The 20,212-nt window shown below is 42.7% G+C and overlaps 1 protein-coding gene across 1 annotated transcript in view; it reads left to right on the top strand.

Moving 5' to 3' along the window:
* The first annotated feature begins 1,213 nt into the window (after positions 1 to 1,213).
* ccdc135 (coiled-coil domain containing 135) overlaps positions 1,214 to 20,212 on the top strand; it is a 95,927-nt gene continuing 76,928 nt past the window's right edge. Inside the window, exons 1-3 of the mRNA XM_072569316.1 lie at positions 1,214 to 1,310; positions 12,682 to 12,791; positions 20,023 to 20,197. Coding sequence (XP_072425417.1) covers positions 12,688 to 12,791; positions 20,023 to 20,197 — 279 coding nt within the window. The 5' untranslated portion in view covers positions 1,214 to 1,310; positions 12,682 to 12,687. The remainder of the gene's footprint in view (positions 1,311 to 12,681; positions 12,792 to 20,022; positions 20,198 to 20,212) is intronic.

Genomic DNA, 20,212 nt, shown 5'->3' on the forward strand with positions numbered 1-20,212 from the left:
TGTCCTGTAAAGGCTCCATTCATTCTCTCAGTTCCTCTGTCTCCATCATATATATTCCAACGAGGCAAACTTCGACAAGGGAGCCCCCAAAATGTCCACCTTCTTTCTCAACCAATGACTCCCCAACACCATTGTCGATAGGCCCTCAACCACGTCCGACCACTCCCATACTTCCACCCTCACCTCCTCTCTTACCTCGGGCAACAGGGATAGGGTTCCCCTTGTCTTTACCTATCATCCTACCAGCATCCACATCCAGAGGATCATCAGCAGTCATTTCCACCACCTCCAGCAAGATGTCACCCCAAACACATTTTCCCCTCCCCTCCCTTATCCGCCTTCCACATGGATCATTCCCTTCAGGACATCCTGTCCATTTACCTCCTCCCTCCTGAGGATCCAAGGGCCCAAACATACCTTCCAGGTAAAACAACACTTTACCTGGACATCTCACAATCTAATCTACTTCATTCGCTGCTTATGATGTGGTCTCCTCTACATTGGGGAAGCAAAGCATAGACTGGGTGACCACCTCACAGAACGTCTACGTTCTGCCAGCAAAAAAGAGCTTCCAGTTGCCTGCCACTTGAACGCCCCACCCTGTTCCCTGCCCAACATCTCTGTCTCAGGCTTGCTGTGGTGCTCCAGCAAACTCAGCACAAGCTGGAAGAACAAAACCACATTTTCTACTTGGGGTTCCTGCAGCCCTCCGGACTCAATATCGAGTTCAATTATTTTAGGACCTGAGTTCCCCTATGTCCTCATCCCTAACCCCACACACCAGGCCTTGTTATCACATTGTCTGCCATTACACACTAATTGTTAGCCACTAACAGTCTCCATTAATAGCTATTCACCCTCCTACCCAGATCACTATCCACTCCTTTGCCTCTCCAACTGCTCTTCTCTCTCTTTGGTCTTTATCCCTACCTATCATTTACTCCTGACCCCTTCCCTCACCCTAACCTCTACATATAAACTGACATTTTCCCACCTACTATCCATGCTGAGGAAGGGTCATCTGATCCGAAATGTTAACTTTGATTTCTCTTCACAGATGCTGCCAGACCTGCTGATCTTCCCAGCAACTTCTACTTTTGTTCCTGAGAACTGGCTTAGTTTTGACAGGAAAAGACTACAATACCCAGAGTGCCTTGCCTGTTGCGATGGCTGTTGCTAGGGACTGGTTGCTAAGCTCTGGTTGCTAATTAAACATAGGTTTCCAATCAGCATCACAGGCCTGAGGTACTTATATCTTCAAGGAAAAGTCCGAAAAAACTAACAGTTTAGACTATTTGGGAAAACACAAGGTAAGGGATCATTATTGACATTATTTAATTTATTATGTATTTGTTTTATGTTTCTTTTCACACAATGAGCCAATTGTTAATTTTTAATTTGGTGAGTGAGCGAACCAGTTATTCTCATTACATGTAACCTAGGAAGCTTGCTCAGTATTAAATTGGTGAGAATGTGTAGCTGCGCAGTGTTTGGTCCCAGGTTATGTTACTTCCTTTGAAGAATAATGAACAAGTTTCTACAAATCGGGAGGAAGTAATTCACGTTTAGCTGTTATTTAAGGAATAAATAATGGGAGACATAAGGGAAGCTACATTAGATTAGGTTCCCTACAGTGTGGAAACAGGTCCTTTGGCCTAACAAGTCCACACCGACCCTCCAAAGAGTAACCCACCCAGACCCACTTCCCTCTGACTAATGCCCCTAACACTATGAGTAATTTAGCATGGCTAATTCACCTGACCTGCACATCTTTGGACTGTGGGAGGAAACCGGAGTACCCGGAGGAAGCCCACGCAGACACAGGGAGAATGGGCAAACTCCACACAGACAATCATCTGAGGCTGGAATTGAACCTGGGACCCTGATGCTGTGAGGCAGCAGTGCTAACTACTGAGCCACCATGAAAAGCGTTATTTTTGATTTGATAATCACTCATCTTAGTTTATGGGGTTTGAGGTGTGGTGCTAACTCTCAGCAGGACCCCTGGAAAACAATCTGGGTCTTCTTTAAAATAATACCAAGGGGTTTTTCACACCCACTTGAGAAGGCGTTGGTTGAGCATCTCATCCAGAGAACAGTCCCCATTCTCTCGACTGAACCTGGAGTGTCAAGTTAGCTTATTTGCTCAAGTCTCTGGAATGCCCTGCACCTAAGGGAAGCCAATGATGTTGCCAAAGTTTACTGCCTGGGCAACAACACTGTCCTCGTCTGGGGGAGGTGAGAGGAAGCGGTGTGACCTGGCAAAAATTGCACTGGTGACAGCCTTAATACATTTGTGGGTCAAGGGTTGAGAGATTCGAACAGGTCCTCAGTGGTTCCTTGAAAGGAGTCATTTGTGTGAAAGTTCAATGCAGCTGTCACTTTGATAGCCTTCAGGTTGTTGGTCTCACGCTGGCTGAGATTACCATGAAAATCCCGCCTTCCCAACTTGCCCCTCACCTGAGGTGTGCTGACTCTCAGGTTAAACAACCATCAGTTGTCTCTCTTTCTAATGAGAGAGCCCTATGGTCCTCTGGGACTTTGATTTTACCATTAGGTCCTGCTTCAGCAGTTGGCATAATTCTGTGACGCTGTCCTGGGATATAAGGGTCCTTGATATAAGTCAGGGTTATGTACCAGAAATGTGCAGCTCATACTGAAGTGACTTTTATAGAGGAATTTCCCCCCCAAAAGAATAATGTAAATATGGACTTATAGAGAATGTAAAAGCATTAACGTTGCCTAATTGATTTAAACTAAGGTGAATTATCCCTGAGAAACCATGGAATAAATTATTAATAGGGACTTTTACTTAATCAAATGTTGTGATTCATACATACCAACCAAAGTACGTACTATACATGTACTATATTTCCCTTCCATACTCACATGTCCAATTGTTGCTGGTTACCAGGATCTCAAAGTTCATTGTTGATGAAGTACCAAGTCTGGTTATCCAATTTGGGCCTAACCAATCCTTGAACTCCTTCAATCCAAATTATAAAGTCACAAATTCAAACACATAAACATCGTCCACTCAAAAATAAGTCCATGATGGATTTCTCTCTGCTCACACTCCAGAACAGAAGAAAGGAATTGTTTCAACTTGGTGTTTTAGATTCAACAAGCCTCTCACAGATTTGTATGCTCCCCACTCATCACTACCTTAAGTTTCCCACTCCTGGTTTTATCACCATTCTTCACGCTGGCCCCAGCCTTATGGCAATTTTGACCTCTGTTGCACAACAGCTCAAATCTACCCTAGTGATTCTGGTCTACTTGTCTTACAGTTGTTCTGATCTACCCTAGCAGCTGTTGCCTCTGTACTGTCCCCATATTCTGACCAGCCTGTCATGCCGCAGTTTTGAATATTATTGTCACTTTGCACTCTGGCATACTTTGATTGCTCAGACTAACTCAACTGGCCATATTTTTTGATATGGGGTCTGAGATATACAACACAAAATACCAGATGTACATCATGACACAACAACATGGGTATGTGGGAAATTTTATTTTTTGTTCCTCAAAATATCAGTGACGTGAATGCGAAACAACTTATATCACGATAACGTATATTGCAGACCCACTGTAAGTAAAGCCTGCAGCAATCTCACTTATCTGGAGACAATGGACATTATGGACAAAAACCTCTGGCCCTTCTAAACCTTCTGCACATCCTGAGGGAACTTTCAGCTGCACCTCCCTCGTGGAGGCTGTTCAGCATATTTCAGGGTATCTGTTCCTTCTCCACTTCCTTTGTTAGACTGCAGCAATAGTGGCAATAACCCTGCTGTGACTGGATCCATCAATTACGCTTCAATGAACCTATGTTAGGAATGCAAGAAACAGAACAGGCTTTCAGTAATGTGAGCAGTCAGCCTTCACATTGCCCACAAATGACAGATTAGCATACTCTTCCATACAATGGTTCATGGAGCACTCCGACAAAGAGATCCATGGAATGCAGCACCAGTAATTATGCAAACAGATAGTGGGAGATTGTAAGTGCTGCATGACTACTGAGACCTTTGTCCTCCCAGCCCCACTTCTCCTAAGAAAGCATCACTGTGTATAAGGTCATGTCAATGAATGTCACAGATCAAGGTGAGCAAATCAATCTCATGCCCCAGTGCAGCTGAGGAGATCTTGCAATATTTTGTCTTGAAGGTCTATAACAGAAAGACCAAGCACAGACTCGGGGACTGGTTCACAGAGCATCTGGACTCTGTACACTCCAATCAACACCACCTTCCAGTTGCCAGGCATTTCAACTCCCCCTCCCACTCCTTTGGCGACATAGAGTCATAGAGATTTGCAGCATGGAAACAGACCCTTCAGTCCAACCCGTCCATGCCGACCAGATATCCCAACCCAATCTAGTCCCACCTGCCAGCACCCAGGCCATATCCCTCCAAACCCTTCCTATTCAATGCCTCTTAAATGTTACAATTGTACCAGCCTCCACCACTTCCTCTGGCAGCTCATTCCATACATGTACCACCCTCTGTGTGAAAACGTTGCCCCTTAGGTCTCTTTTATATCTTTCCCCTCTCACCCTAAACCTATGGCCTCTAGTTCTGGACTCCCCAACCCCAGGGAAAAGCCTTTGCCTATTTACCCTATCCATGCCCCTCATAATTTTGTATATCTCTTTAAGGTCACCCCTCAGCCTCCAACGCTCCAGGGAAAACAGCCCTAGGCTGTACAGCCTCTCCCTATAGCTCAAATCCTCCAACCTTGGCAACATCCTTGTAAATTGTTTCTGAACCCTTTCAGCTTTCACAACATCTTTCTGATAGGAAGGAGACCAGAATTGCACGCAATATTCCGACAGTGGCCTAACAATGTCCTGTACAACTGCAACATGACCTCCCAACTCCTGTACTCAATACACTGACCAATAAAGGAAATTATACCAAATGCCTTCTTCACTATCCTATCCACCTGCAACTCCACTTTCAAGGAGCAATGAACCTGCATTCCAAGGTCTCTTTTTTTCAACATCACTCCCTCGGACCTTACCATTAAGAGTATAAGTCCTGCTAAGATTTGCTTTCCCAAATACAGCACCTCGCATTTATCTGAATTAAACTCCATCTGACACTTCTCAGCCTATTGGCTCATCTGGTCCAGATCCTGTTGTAATCTGAGGTAACCCTCTTCGCTGTCCACTACCCCTCCAACTTTGGTATTGTCTGCAAACTTACTAACTATACCCCTTATGCTCACATCCAAATCATTTATATAAATGATGAAAAGTAGTGGACCCAGCACCGATCCTTGTGGCACTCCACTGGTCACAGGCCTCCAGTCTGAAAAACAACCCTCCACCACCACCATTTGTCTTCTACTTTTCAGCCAGTTCTGTATCCAAATGGCTAGTTCTCCCTGTATTCCGTGCGATCTAACCTTGCTAACCAGTCTCCCATGGGGAACCTTGTCGAACGCCTTACTGAAGTCCATATAGATCACATCTACTGCTCTGCCCTCATCAATTCTCTTTGTTACGTCTTCAAAAAACTCAATCAGGTTTGTGAGACATGATTTCCCACAGACACAGCCATGTTGACTATCCTGAATCAGTCCTTGCCTTTCCAAATACATGTTCATCCTGTCCCTCAGGATTCCCTCCAACAACTTGCCTACCACCAACGTCAGACTCACCGGTCTACAGTTCCCTGGCTTGTCGTTACCACCTTTCTTAAATAGTGGCACCACGTTAGCTGACTCCAGCCTTCTGGCACCTCACTTGTGACTATCGATGATACAGATATCTCAGCAAGAGGCCCAGCAATCACTCCTCTAGCTTCCCACTGAGTTCTAGGGTACACCTGATCAGGTCCTGGAGATTTATCCACCTTTAACCATTTCAAGACATCCAGCACTTCCTCCTCTGTAATATGGACATTTTGCAAAATGTCACCATCGATTTCCCGACAGTCTATATCTTCTATATCCTTTTTCACAGTAAATACTGATGCAAAATACTCATTTCGTATCTCCCCCATTTTCTGTGGCTCCACATAAAGGCCGCCTTGCTGATCTTTGAGAGGACCTATTCTCTCCCTAGTTACCCTTTTGTCCTTAATGTATTTGTAAAACCTCTGTGGATTCTCCTTAATTCTATTTGCCAAAGCTATCTCATATCCCCCCTTTTGCCCTCCTGATTTTCCTCTTCAGTATACTCCTACTTCCTTTATACTCTTCTAAGGATTCACTTGATCTATCCTGTCTATACCTTACATATGCTTCTTTCTTTTTCTTAACCAAACCCTCAATTTCTTTAGTCATCCAGCATTCCCTACACCTACCAGCCTTTCCTTTCACCCTGACAGGAATATACTTTCTCTGGATTCTCGGTATCTCATTTCTGAAGGCTTCCCATTTTCCAGCCGTCCCTTTACCTGCGAACATCTGCCCCCAATCAGCTTTAGAAATTTCTTGCCTAATACCGTCAAAATTGGCCTTTCCCCAATTTAGAACTTCAACTTTTAGATCTGGTCTATCCTGTTCCATCATTATTTTAAATTTAATAGAATTATGGTCGCTAGCCCCAAAGTGCTCCCCCACTGACACCTCAGTCACCTGCTTTGCCTTATTTCCCAAGAGTAGATCAAGTTTTGCACCTTCTCCCATAGGTACATGCACATACTGAATCAGAAAATTGTCTTGTACGCACTTAACAAATTCCTCTCCATCTAAACCCTTAACACTATGGCATTCCCAGTCTGTGTTTGAAAAGTTAAAATCCCCTACCATAACTACCCAATTATTGTTACATATAGCTGAGATCTCCTTACAAGGTTGTTTCTCAATTTCCCTCTGACTATTCGGGGGTCTATAATACAATCCCAGTGAGGTGATCATCCCTTTCTTATTTCTCAGTTCCACCCAAATAACTTCCCTGGATGTATTTCCGGGAATATCCTCCCTCAGCACAACTGTAATGCTATCCTTTATCCTTTATCAAAAATGCCACCCCCTCCTCCTCTCTTGCCTCCCTTTCTCTCCTTCCTGTAGTATTTGTATCCTGGAATAATAAGCTGTCAGTCCTGCCCATCCCCGGCAGATTAATGTTCCAGGATACAAATGCAACAGGAAGGATAGAAAGGGAAGCAAGAGAGAAGCGGGGGCATGTCCATCCTGGATCTCCTCCACATGCAAACTGGTGGATTAACACCTCACATTCTGTCTTGGGAGCTTACAACCCAATAGCCTCAACATAGAGTTCACCAGCTTCAAAATCTCCCCACCCCAAACTTCAATCCATGTCCAGGTCTCCCTGTCCTCCTTGACCTGACCAACCTGTCCATCTTCCTTTTCACCTATCTGTTCCACCCTTCCCACTGACCAATCACAATAACCCCCTACCTGCATCCACCTATCATCATCCCACCCACCTTTCCCCCAGCCCCACCTGCTACCCTCTATTTATTTCCAAGCTCCCTTCCCCTTCCCCAGTCCTGATGAAGAGTCCTGACCCGGGCTGACTCCAATGCTGTCTTACCTACTGTGCCCTTCCAGCTCCATATTGTATTGACTCTGACTTCCAGTATCTGCAGTCCATTCTATCTCCAAGTCACCTGTGATTACTTCTCCTTCACAAAGATGACTATCTTCAATCTACATTGACAAATGACATGATCAAGCTGGCTTGTGACCAGCATTTGCACCCTATACTGTTGTATACTTGGTGCGTTTCACATGCATGCTATGATTATAGATGATTTCAACCTGTCTATGAAATTGCCTGATTGGTGCAGTCACACCTTGAAGGGCCTCCGATCATAAGTGGATCTCATATGTGGAGACAGAACAAAACCTCTGACTCCACTCTGGGTGTGTTCACAGCCATGTTCCCTTTGCATTTAATGTTGAGCAGTTGATTGAATATGGAACACGATACAGGCACAGTGAGTCATAGGCTAAGCCTGTTAATCAAAGGGTCTCCCTGAACCTGCATGTCCCTTTCCTCTTATAATCCACAACACTGAGTTCCTCAACCTCCCTAATGCAATCTTCCCTGATAAATCCACCCTGCTCTGTTGACTTTCGTTCTGCTCACCCTCAGTACTGATCATGGTCTACCAGCCAACTGACTTCGAAGGGCAGCCCAACTGATGACTGACCAGACCCTTTTAATGATTTGTGTGCCGCTTCCCATCTGACTTACTGTGAACTCCCTTATTGTTTGTAGTGGACCTGCAGGACTGAACGTGGCCCACTTCCCAGACTTCAGTGAAATGGACCCCTGACCATTTCTGCCCCAAGCAGTCAGCTGACTGTGTTCAAGCTCCTGGGCTGAGATCAGATTGATGCCCATGTCTTTCTGTAATGGGCCCCCTGGCTAATTTGATTTGAGTCAGAACCACTCTCGTTAGACTTTGAGAAGATCATTCCTGCTGAATGTTTCTCTGGACCTGGGAGACCATACTGACCTTGATGGCAATCTTTGACCAAGCTGGTGTCGTGGCCTCCTTTGCTGGTTCTGAAGGAAGAGGACAGTGAACAAGGTCCTTCAGGTCCCTGTCTACAAAGGGGGGTGTCATTTTTCCTTTGGGCCATCATTTTTCTCTCATCTGCATTGTGTGGAGTAAATAATTGTGCAGGAAAGCTCCAGACGGACCATGTGCACAATGGCCTGGAAGACAAAAATGGCATCCTGAGACAAACAGAAGTGCAGGAGGCAAATGGAGGGAGAAATTAAAAAAAACACTCTCAATCAGGAAAAAATACTAATGAATCAAATGGGATAAAAATCCTACAGGTTCACTGGATTTGATGGCCTGCATCCAAGGGTCTAAAAAGAAGTGGCTTGAGAGATAATGGATGCTTTAATTGAAAGTTTCTGAAATTTCCTAGATTCTTGAAAGGTCCCAGCTGATTGTAAAACAGCAGATGTAACATCTCTGGTCAAGAGAGAAGTGAGACAAGAAGTAGGGATATGGAATAGACAATTTAGGGATGAGATCAGAAGAAATTCCTTCACCCAGGCAGTAGTGGAATTCTTTGCAACAGTAAGCAGTTGAGGCCAAAATGAATTATTTCAAGTAGGTGTTAGATATAATTCTTCAAACTAAAGGATTCAAAGGGTATGGGGAGAAAGCAGGGACAGTGTACTGAATTGGATGATCAACAAGATCATATTGAACGGCGGAGCAGGCTCAAAGGGTCAAGTATCCCTCTCCTGCTCCTATTTTCTATGTTACTATTAGTTAGTGTAATATCTCTCTCGGGGAAATGCTTGAATTCAATTTTAAGAATCTTATAGCGGTGTTAGAACATTTGCTGATTTTGAATTATTTTTTCTTTGATCAATTTAGTTTGGAGCTATGCACTGAGAACTGTGAGTTGATAATGACCTTTGGACTGTGGGCATCAGCTTGTGTTTAAAACAAAATTTGAACAAACAAGTTGGTTTGGTTGTGACGCCAGGTCCTGGAAGTTAATAGATGTGAAGCGGGAAGAGCACAGCAGGTCAGACAGCATCCAAGGAGCAGGAAAGTCAGCGTTTCAGACCATAACCCATCATCAGTCCTAATGAAGGGTTGCGGCCCAAAACATTGAGTTTCCTGCTCCTCAGTGCTATCTGACCTGCTGTGCTCTTCTAGCTTCACATCTATTGACTCTGACTTCTATCACCTGCAGTCCTGACTGTCTCCAGGCCTGGAATTTAATTGATCAATTGGTTCTACTGATGCTTCAACAACAGGGTAGAGTAGTATTTTTAAAAAGATAGTACATGTTGGCCATTAATGAGGTCAATACCAGGGAATTAATTCCAGCATGTTTGGGAGAACCCTTATACTCCAGGAGAGGCAGATGTTGAATGGTAACTGTGGGGAGACAGGCTGTCTGACAGGGAGAGGCCAGAGTTTTGATCTGGGTTTTAGATTTCATTTTCGGTGAGAAGGAGTTTGGCTGCTGATGCTACAGCTTGGAGATTAGAAAGCTCCTTACCTAACTTCCCATTCTCAGATATTGGAAGTTAAGAGAATTGAAACTAAGTTATAAATAATACTGACTTCCTGCAGTGGGGTGGTCAAGAGGGATGAAGCAGGGGAACTTGGTGAGGGTTGGTGTGTGTTGGAGGATGGGTGGAGTAAGGTACTCTATAATTGAGAGTGCAGGAGAAAATACTTTTACATTTTAAAAAATATTTAAATGCATTTTGAGCTTTCTTACTGCATCTCAATATTCATCGATAACTTCATCAGAAAATCCAGAATTATGCATTTGGGTAGGATGGAAGACTTGAGAATCAAACCACCTTCATTTCCTACTGTGGCCTTATGAGGCTATAGACCCATGTTTTCCAGCATGTTGGCAAAGATTGTGCTTCCTACTTGAAACTGAACCTGCATCCTGCCTCTGAGGAACAAAAGCAGACACTATAATCTGCAACAGGATGTTGATAGGTTAAGTGATTGGGCAAAAAAAATGGTAGATAGAGTAAGATGTGGGAAAATTTGAGATCTTTCACTTTGGTAGGAAGAGTTTTATTTAACTGGTGACAGAACTGCAGAATGCTGTGGTACAGACAGATCTGAGTGGCCCTGTATGTGAATCACAAAAGAAGTTAGTATACAGATACAGACGTAATTGGAAAGTCAAATGATATTTTAATTTTTATTGCAAAGGGAATGGAGTATAAAAGGAAGGAAATCTTTCTGCAACCGTATCAAGGTATTTATGGAACTATATCTAGAGTACTGTACAGAGTTTTGGTTTTTTAGTTAAGGAAGAATACACTTGCGTTGTAGTAATTCAGAAGGTTCACCAGGTTGATTCATACATGAAGAAACTGTCTTTTGAGAAAAGATTAAGCAGTTTGGGATGATACCCATCAGAGTTTAGAGGAAGGATAGGTGATCTGTTTGAAATGTGTAAGATTTTGAGAGGGCTTGACTGGGTAAATGCTAAGAGGATGTTTTCCCTCATGAAGATATCTTAGAACCAGGGGTAACATATTCAAAGGGCCTCTTGTTTAAGATAGATATGATGAGGACTTTCTTTTCTCAAAGGTCATTAGTCGTTGGAACTCTTTACCATAGAATCCCTATAGTGCAGAAAGAGACCATTAGGCCCATCAAGTCTGCACTGACCCTCCACAGAGCATCCCACCCAGACTCAGTTCCCCCACCTCACCCTATTCCCTTAACCCCGCATTTACCATGGTTAATCCACCCAGCCTGCACATCCCTGGACACTATAGGACAACTTAGCATGGCCAGTCCACCTAACTTGCATATCCTTTATTCCCGAGGGCAGTGGTGACTGAGTTATTGAATATATGAAAGGCTGAAAGGGTTATGACAGGAAACTGAAGTTAAGGCCACAAATCAGATCATCCATGAAGTCAGCAAGGCATGGTGGGCCAAATGGTGTACTTCTGCACCATTTTCTGAGGTTCAGAATGTGAGAAACAAAGCTCACTCACTTCAATAATTTCAGCCCGAGACAAGATCTGAATCAGTAGTGTCATTTATTTCACACTTGCAAGTGGGTGTGATGTCCAGTGCCTATAAGGCAGAGGACATACACACCCCAAATTCAATTCATACACAATATTTATATAATTTGGTTTCTTTTGTTTTACATTGCTCCTCCCCTGTTTACATCCTCCACTTCCCTAAGACCGGCCCCCATTACTCCTGTTTATCTCTTGCCTTATCCGGCCTTGTCTGTGACAAAATGCTTATTTCTGGCCTCACAAGGCCGTTTGACCTCATCCCGCTATAAGTCATTGTTGGGCATATTCTTTCTTCATCATTATCTACCCCCTCCATCTGTGCCTTTCCCGAGGCTGTTCTGATCCCTATGACCCTTTTAATTGGGGTTTGTTCCTCTGTCTCTGTAAAAGTGGGAAACAGATGTTTATACCTACTGTTTGTACAGGCGTATCTAGCTTAACTTCATCCCCTCACAACATCTTATCTATTTGCCCGTAATATCTACCATTGTTTTGTAGTCACGTTTCATTCTTGCATACAATTTTAGCTAATACAAAAACAATTATATATTTCCTCCACATCGTTTCCATTCTTGTTGACTCAGCTCTTGGCTAAAACAATTACACACTGGTGTGAGTTCATTTACTTTGTAAAATGGAATTGCAGAATTGCAGAAGTAACATTAATTTACCTATATCCCACAATTAGAACTAGCTTGAGGGCATGGCTACCATAGGTGGAGTGATGAAAATCAGTGATGTATGATTCGGCCGACGTGGAGAAACCGTGTGTTCTTGGAACATACGGAGGAGGTTATGGAAATAGGAACGGGTTCAACACTAACCTGTGAGGGCGGATGGATTTCTCCTGCACACTTGGTATAATTTCATAACTGATTTGAAAAGTACAGTGAAAAGTTTTGTTTTGTGTCCAGTAGAGGCAGATCATACCATACAAAGTGTGTTAAGGTAGGAGAACAGAGTGATGAATATAATGTTACAACTGCAGAAAAAGTGCACAGAGTGCGAGATCAATTTAAAATTTGAGAGGTCCATTCAGAAGTCTAATAACAGCAGGGAAAAAAGCTGTTCTTGAATCTATTAATTCTACTCATCTGGTACACAGAGGAAATCTTCAACAGCAATTATGAAATTGTGACATTATACAGATACTAAATTAGACATTACTCCCCTGATCTGGCTTTTTATTTTGGCTCCCTCTCCAGGGTGCAATGGATCTGCTGGAGGAGTCAGATGAAGATGTTTTCCGAGATGAAGATGAGAAAGTATCTAAGAAGGGGAAATTTAGGGTATCTGCTCCTAAAGTAGACCAACTGTAAGTAAGGTTTATTTCTGTTTTCATAACTTTTCTTGCATGTTTTGGAATACGTTTCCCAGAATACAAATCTAAAGACAACATGGGAACTTTGTCATGGGAAAAGGAATTAAACAATATAAAATATAATGGGCGCAATGATGAGCCTACATAAAACTTTAATAAGAGCCCTGTACAGTTTGGGCTGCACACTGTGAGAAGGGGCTTTAGGGATTATAATGCAGACTCATTAAGAGATTGGTTGGAATGAAGAAATAGGAAACATGAACGAAGATATGTAAGATTGGGATGTTTTTTCTTATAATTTGAGCAATTAGATAAACATGTTGATAATTTTGAAAGAATAGAACTGAGTAGTTAGAATTAGAATCCCTACAGTGTGGTAACAGGTCTTTCGGCCCAATAAGTCCATACTGACCGTCCAAAAAGTATCTCACCCAGACCCATTCCCTGACATTTACCCCTGACTCATGCACCTAACATACATCCCTGAACACTATGGGCAATTAAGCGTGGCCTGTTCACCTAACCTGCACATCTTTCGACTGTGGCAGGAAACTGGAGCACCCAGAGGAAACCTACGCAAAGCACCAGGGATCCGGATTTGATTCCAGCCTCAGGCAACTGTCTGTGCGGAGTTTGCATTCCTGTTGAAGTGCTCTTGCCCAAAACATCAATTCTCCTGCTACTCGGATGTTGCCTGACCTGCTGTGTTTTTCCAGCACCACACTCTCAGTTGTCCAAATGACCAGCCGTAGTACTCTGGAAGTCAGTCCCAGTTTTAATGGTGGCTGGGGGAGATTTGAGGGTTGGAGGAGGTGACAGAGATAGGGAGGGATATAGGGGTGACAGAGGTTACACAGGTAGGGAGGGTAGGAGCTGCAGGATGTTACACAGATTGTGTAGTGTGTAGGGGGCTGCAGAAGGTGACCGGGTTAAGGAGGAGTGTAGGAGCTGGGTAAAGTTACATGGATAGGAAGGCGTTGCAGGGCTAGGGGAGGTTACACAGGTAGTGAGGTTTTAAGGGGCTGGAGGAGGTGGCAGAGAAGGGGGGAGTGTAGTGATTGGAGGAGGTTACAGATTTAAGGAGGAGTGTAGTGTGCAGCAGAAGGTGATAAAGATAGGGAGGAGTTTAGGAGGCTGGCGGAAGTGACAGAGATGGAGAGGGTACAGGGGGTTGGAGGAGGTAACATAAATAGTTATAATAAAAATGGCCCTTACTCCTCATCCACCATGCATATTTCAATGCTCTACTCTTACCAAATCAAGCCATCTCATGGCTTATACTCAACCCTTCTCCTGTCCATGCCAACCTATGCCTCACTACCTGTCCCAAAGTCTACTTATGGAGTCTACTTCATACCAACTTTGAGCAAGCTCATGCTAACCCATGGCCCCACATTTATCCCCATGGCCCTTTATAGCCCGGATGCCAACTCATGTCATACCCTCGCTACCCTTTGCCCTTACATGCGCAATGTCAATTCATCTAGTATCCAGAGCAGGTAAATCTCAGAAGCCATGCTGAAAAGAAATAAAATAAGTTATCTCTCTATTACAGTCTTCACTATATTAGAAAAGAACTATAATTGATAAAGGCCTAATCAAGCTTAGTATTGAATCAAAAACATATTCACAATCCCATCAAACACAGTTATATCAAGCTGTGAATTTACAAGATGGGCTGCAGGATAAGGCATTTGTGGTTGCAGTCAAACAGTGGTAATACACTGCAATGGTAACATAATACAGTGTAAACCCTCAGGCTTTTGTCAACAAGTAGCTTCAGAAAATACAAGCACTGATATTTTTAACTGAGAGATTTTTTTTCAAAATTTTAAAGAACAGTGGATTTTAATGACTTGCCAACTTCTCAGTTCCACAGACCTTACCTACATTTTAGGTACATGGATCGATTAATGTAACAATCCCAAAGGGATACCTGACCTCTCCAGTAGGATACTTGATTTCTCCAAATAACTTATTAGGACCAGACCTTTTCCTTGAATTTGAAAATCCCATCAGTCATGTTTCAGAAATCTAAATAGGGGTAAAATTTTGATTTTGATGAAGACAAATGCAATTTAAAATGTGTTTCTGCCTCCATCAACCATGGGTGTGCCAATTTTGATTTGACCTTACACCTTCAGCAAAAATGGTGACTGCCAGATGTTGGACCAGGCTTCCAGATATGGATATCTGGTGCCATTTTGGCTAAGAAGCTTCTATGTATTCCATAATTTTGACTTGCATCAACATTTGTGATTAAAATGATAAGCCTGAGGAAGTGGAAGGACTTGAAAGGATAGGGAACAGATATTTTACATGGAGCTAAGTTTACAAGACAGAAACTAGCCATTTGTCTAATGGACACGACCTTCCTGCCACCTTAGTGATCCGAACAAGCACACTAACCTGCACAGGTTATATGGTAACAAAAAAGTCCGTTGAAGACTTAAAGGGAAACGTCTTAACCCAGAGAGTGATTAGAATGCAGAAGAAAACTAAACAATAGTTGAGGTGAATTAGAATCATAGAATCCCTACAATGTGGAAGCAGGCCATTTGGCCCATTGAGTCCGCACTGGCCCTCTAAAGAGCATCACACCCATATCCATCCCCCTATCTTATCCCTGTTACCCTACATTTTGCATGTCTAATCCACCTAGCTTGCATATCCCTGGACATTATGGGCAATTTAGCATAGGCAATCCACCTAACCTGAACATCTTTGGACTATGGGAGGGAAACTGGACCAACCAGAAGAAACCCATGCAGACAATTGCCCGAGGGTGGAATCGAACTCAGCCCCTGGTACAGTGAGGCAGCAATGCAAACCACTGAACCACCGTGCCACCCTTCTTGAAGTCCGGTTGCGTGTGAATGCAGCCCAAAGCGGGTGGCAAACTCCATCTAAGGCTAAACACTGGCACAAGACTGATAGTCAACAAGTACCGTAAGAGAAAGTTGAAAAGAGAGTTCAAGAGGGCATGGAACTATGAAGAGGTTAATGGGGGAGGAGTCAGTGCAGGAGGCCCAAGTCCTCCTGATCAAGGCCTAGCTTGGGGATAGTGTCTTCCACATATTTACGCTGTCAATTAGGAGTTAGATAACAGATCCAAGCACTGATAAGGTGCTTAAAAGCACTTTTAAGGTGTCACTTACCTTTTTCTTTCAAACAAAATTCCTTGCCAGAGTGTCTTGAAAGGATTCTTGTCTTAGAATTCAGAGAAACAGTGAAGCCGTCCATCTTCAAATACAACACTACATAAATGTATTTAAAGAGAAGCCAGACAACTGCACATGGAAGAAGAGGAACAGAGGATTGTGCTGATAAAGTGAAATTAAGAGGGGTTCAGCATGTGAATACGTAGTACATAAACACTGGCATCGATGTGTTGCGTCAAATGGTCAGTCTTTGTACTGCAAATGTTATGTAACTGTGCACTCACTATATATTAACTGATCAGTATATCTTTCTATTCCTTACCCACTAATTTGTTCAACTATTCAATAGATTCATTGTTCTTTCAGCGAGCCAGCACAGACATGTTAGGTCAAAATAATTTTCACTGTGCTACAACCATTCTTTTCCAATCAACATTTTCTTGGTTAAGAATATTTAGATGTTCAGGATGATGTGCCTATACCTGCTGTATAGCTTCAAACCTGAAGAATGGCAATTTGGACATGATTGGAGAGTGCTTGGCACCAGAGCATGTATATTTCAACACAGATCAATACCTTCAGGATAGTAAAGAAGTGCAACAAATTGATGCCTGTTGATAATCAGAAAGCTATAACATTATGTTTTCTATCTTTAAGTTTTTTTTTCTCCACTTCTTCTCCCCAATCCCCTTAAAGTAACGATTCAGATTGGATTGATATTCTGCCAATTCCAGATATTTTTTCTGGAGCCTTTTTATGTTTGAAATCTGAACCTCGATAATGCACTTTAGTCCTATTCATGAAGGAGCAGGAAATAACATGGATAGTATCCTTGTCCAGTGTCTTCTCCTCTTTAGACAGTTAAGCTAAAGCAAATTGAAATACCATTCTGATACCTGAACTGAGATCAGCTTACTTGGCAAAGGTTGTCGCTAGTATCTTACGGTCTGAATACTGTATGCTGCCTTTGCCATTCTTTGGCCTATTTATTATATATTATCCCTCTTGAGCGCATCTATCTTGGCCCAAGTGTGTGGCATTAGCAGGTTGTGAGACGAAGCCCAATTCCCAAGAGGCAAGCACATATTCCAAGTTGACATTTCAATAAAAGCACAGGGGTAGTCTTGTTTTGATGGAGGTGCTGTCTTTTTAAATGAGACATGAAACTGAGGGTTGTATGCCCTTTTGGATGAATGCAAAAGATTCAAAGACACATTATTTGAAGAACAGAGTTGCTGTGATCTTCATATCAATATTGATTCTTCAAGCAAAATCATTTAAAAAGTTAAAGAGGATGCGAATTTGGCAGAGCGACAAGAAACAGATGACAGTGACAAGCAATTTTTTTTCTGACTGAAGGAAGGTATTGAATGTGGCAGAGGCAGACGTGCTGTTCCTCAACTTTATTAAGGTGATGTGATGGTTCAGTGCAGCCATGTGGGATGATGGTGGTGGCAATGGAACAATACCTTGGGTGGGCTCAGATAGCTGGAGCAGACTTACACAGCACTGGCAGGTATTATGCCTCAGGGTGTACAACAGCACTGAGATGTTTGCATTTGGAAGTTGAGCCCTTGGCTATTTTGAATTAATCACCTTGAAAGGATCTGTTTTTCTGTTTAAGTGCTTAAAAGATTTGGTGTCTGTGAAGAATAAAATCACCAAATGGAGTCATCAAGTGTTCAGTGCGTTTATTCCTGTGTTTCATTTGGTGCAGCAGGCAGTACTCACGCAGGCACTGATCCCCTAGTAAGTTATCTTTGTGGTCAGTGAGATCCAGGGCAGTTGCCTTTTCCCAGTGTATATCATAGTGTAATATGATATCTTTACTCATATTTGAAGAGATGGAAATGCACTTGACACAAGAAGAGAGGCTGAATAAGCTGGGACTTTTTTCTCTGCGGTGTATTTGCTGAGGGATGACCTTTAGATGTTTATAAGATCATGAGGGGCATGGATAAGGTGAATAGTCAAGGTCTTTTCCCCAGGGCATTGGGTTATGGTGAGAGGGGAAAGATTTAAAAGGGACCTAAGGAGTAACTTTTTCATGCAGAGGGTGGTGCACATGGAATCAACTGGAGGCTGTTATAATTACAACATTTGAAAGGTATCTGGATGGTATATGAATAGGAAGGGTTTGGAGAGATATGGGCCAAATGCTGGCAGATGGGACGAGGTTAATTTAGGATATCTGGTCAGCGTGGATGAATTGGACCAAAACGTCTGTTTCTGTGCTGTACATCTCTATGACTCTAGAACTGAAACTGGCTACATCACTCATTTGTTCAACTATTCACTAGATAAATTACTCTTTCAGAGTCAGCACAGACACATTGGGCAAAATAATTTCCATTGTGCTGCATCATTCTTTTCCAATCAACATTTCTTGGCTGAGAATATTTAGATGTTCAGGATGATGTGCCTACATCTGCTGTGTAGGCTCAAACCTGAAAAATGGCAATTTGGACATGCGATTGGAAGTGGCTGATTGAAAGGATAAATGAAGGAGCTGGGACTGTGCATCATTAATCAGTCAGCTCCCCATCTTTGTCCCAGTGATGCAGTGCTGAGTATTGGGTCTGGTGCAGCCTTGCCAAATAGTGATGGAGATGGTGAAGGGTGCAGTGCTGGCACAATTTCCTGCAAGCAAGGTCGTTCATGATTGGGACAGTTTTAGCTGGTTTGTGTCAGCGTAGGGGCTTATGCCTCAGGCCACAGGCAGACATTTAGCCTGCTATTTTTATTTCAGGGTTGAACTCTTGGCTGGTTTGGTTTCAGTGGAATAAAGAGTCAATGAACTGGAATCTTCAGGCATGTGTGCTCTTTCCTGCACTATGTAATACGGGGTCTTCAAGAACTTAAGACCGTAAAGAATAGGAACAGCAGTAGTTTGTTCAGTCTGTTGAGTCTGCTTCACTGTTCATGGCTGATTCGACATTCCTCATACCAATTTCCTGCATTTTCCACATAACCATTAATGACGAAGAATTTATCAATTTCAGCCTTGACTGTTTTAATGATCTATACTAATCGATATAAATGAATGGAGCACCATTTCAAAATTTGAACTTGGAGGTATTGTGAACTGAAGGATAGTGATAGATCTCAAAGACATTTCGACGTATTGGTGAAATGGTGGCAGATTAAATCCAATGCAAGGAAATGTGAGCTGATGCACTCCAGCCTGAAGAAAGATGGGTGACAATTTAAAACAAAGGATAAAGTTCTAAGAAGGAGTGTAGGAACAGAGGAACTTGGGAGCATGTGTGCACAAATTATTGAAGGTGGAGAAGGGGAAGAGAAAGTAGTCAATTTAGAGTAAGTGAACCCTTTTTAAATAGTGACATCAAGTACAAGAACAAGGAAGTTGCAGTGAACATTTGTAAAACACTGGTTCTGCCTCAGCTCGAGTATTGTATTTAATTTTGAACACCACTTTTAGGCAAGATCTGAAGGTTTTAGAGGTGATGGGAAACAAGATTTACAAGAATGGTTTCAGGAATGAGGAAGTTCAGCTATATGGATCGAAGCTGGGGGCTGGTTTCTGAGAGAAGGTTGGGCAGAGGTTACTTTGAGGCATTCAGATTCATGAGGGGAAAAGTCGATGGGGTGAAACTTCCCATTCATGGCAGAGAACCAGAGGACACTGATTTAAGGTGACTGTTGAAAGAACCAAAGGTAACATAGGGAAAACGTTTTTATGCACCGTGTGGTTAGAAACTTGACTACACTGCCTGTGAGTGTGGTGCTGTCAGATTCAATCATTCCCATCAAAAGGAAAGTGGATAATCATCCAAAGAACATAGATTTCAAGGCTGCGTTAAAAGATTGGGGGAGGTGGGACAGACTGAGTAGCTCTTGTGGAGAGCTGATACAGACATGAAAGACTGAATGGTCTCCTGTGATGTAACCATACAATGACTGTATGGATCCTATGATCTGTTCATTATCTTACTACTGTGGAACCTTGCCGTTACACTCATAATATACAATTTTTTTAGAACATTCCGAGGCCGGAATACAAATTAAAACTCTTTCTTTCTTTCTTATGTTTCCATATATAGGGAATTACTCAATCTGGAAATAGGCACCTTGAGTTACCCAAAAAGTTATCAAGTAAACACTCCTAAAGAAGAGAAAATGCTCCATTATGCTGAAAATTTCAGACGACAGTATATTTATCTGTACCCAGACAGAAAACCACTGCTTCTTAATCCACTCAATGAATGTCGAGTTGAGGTATTTATTTTACTG

Source organism: Chiloscyllium punctatum, chromosome 4 (assembly GCF_047496795.1).
Source record: "Chiloscyllium punctatum isolate Juve2018m chromosome 4, sChiPun1.3, whole genome shotgun sequence".
NCBI lineage: Eukaryota > Metazoa > Chordata > Chondrichthyes > Orectolobiformes > Hemiscylliidae > Chiloscyllium > Chiloscyllium punctatum.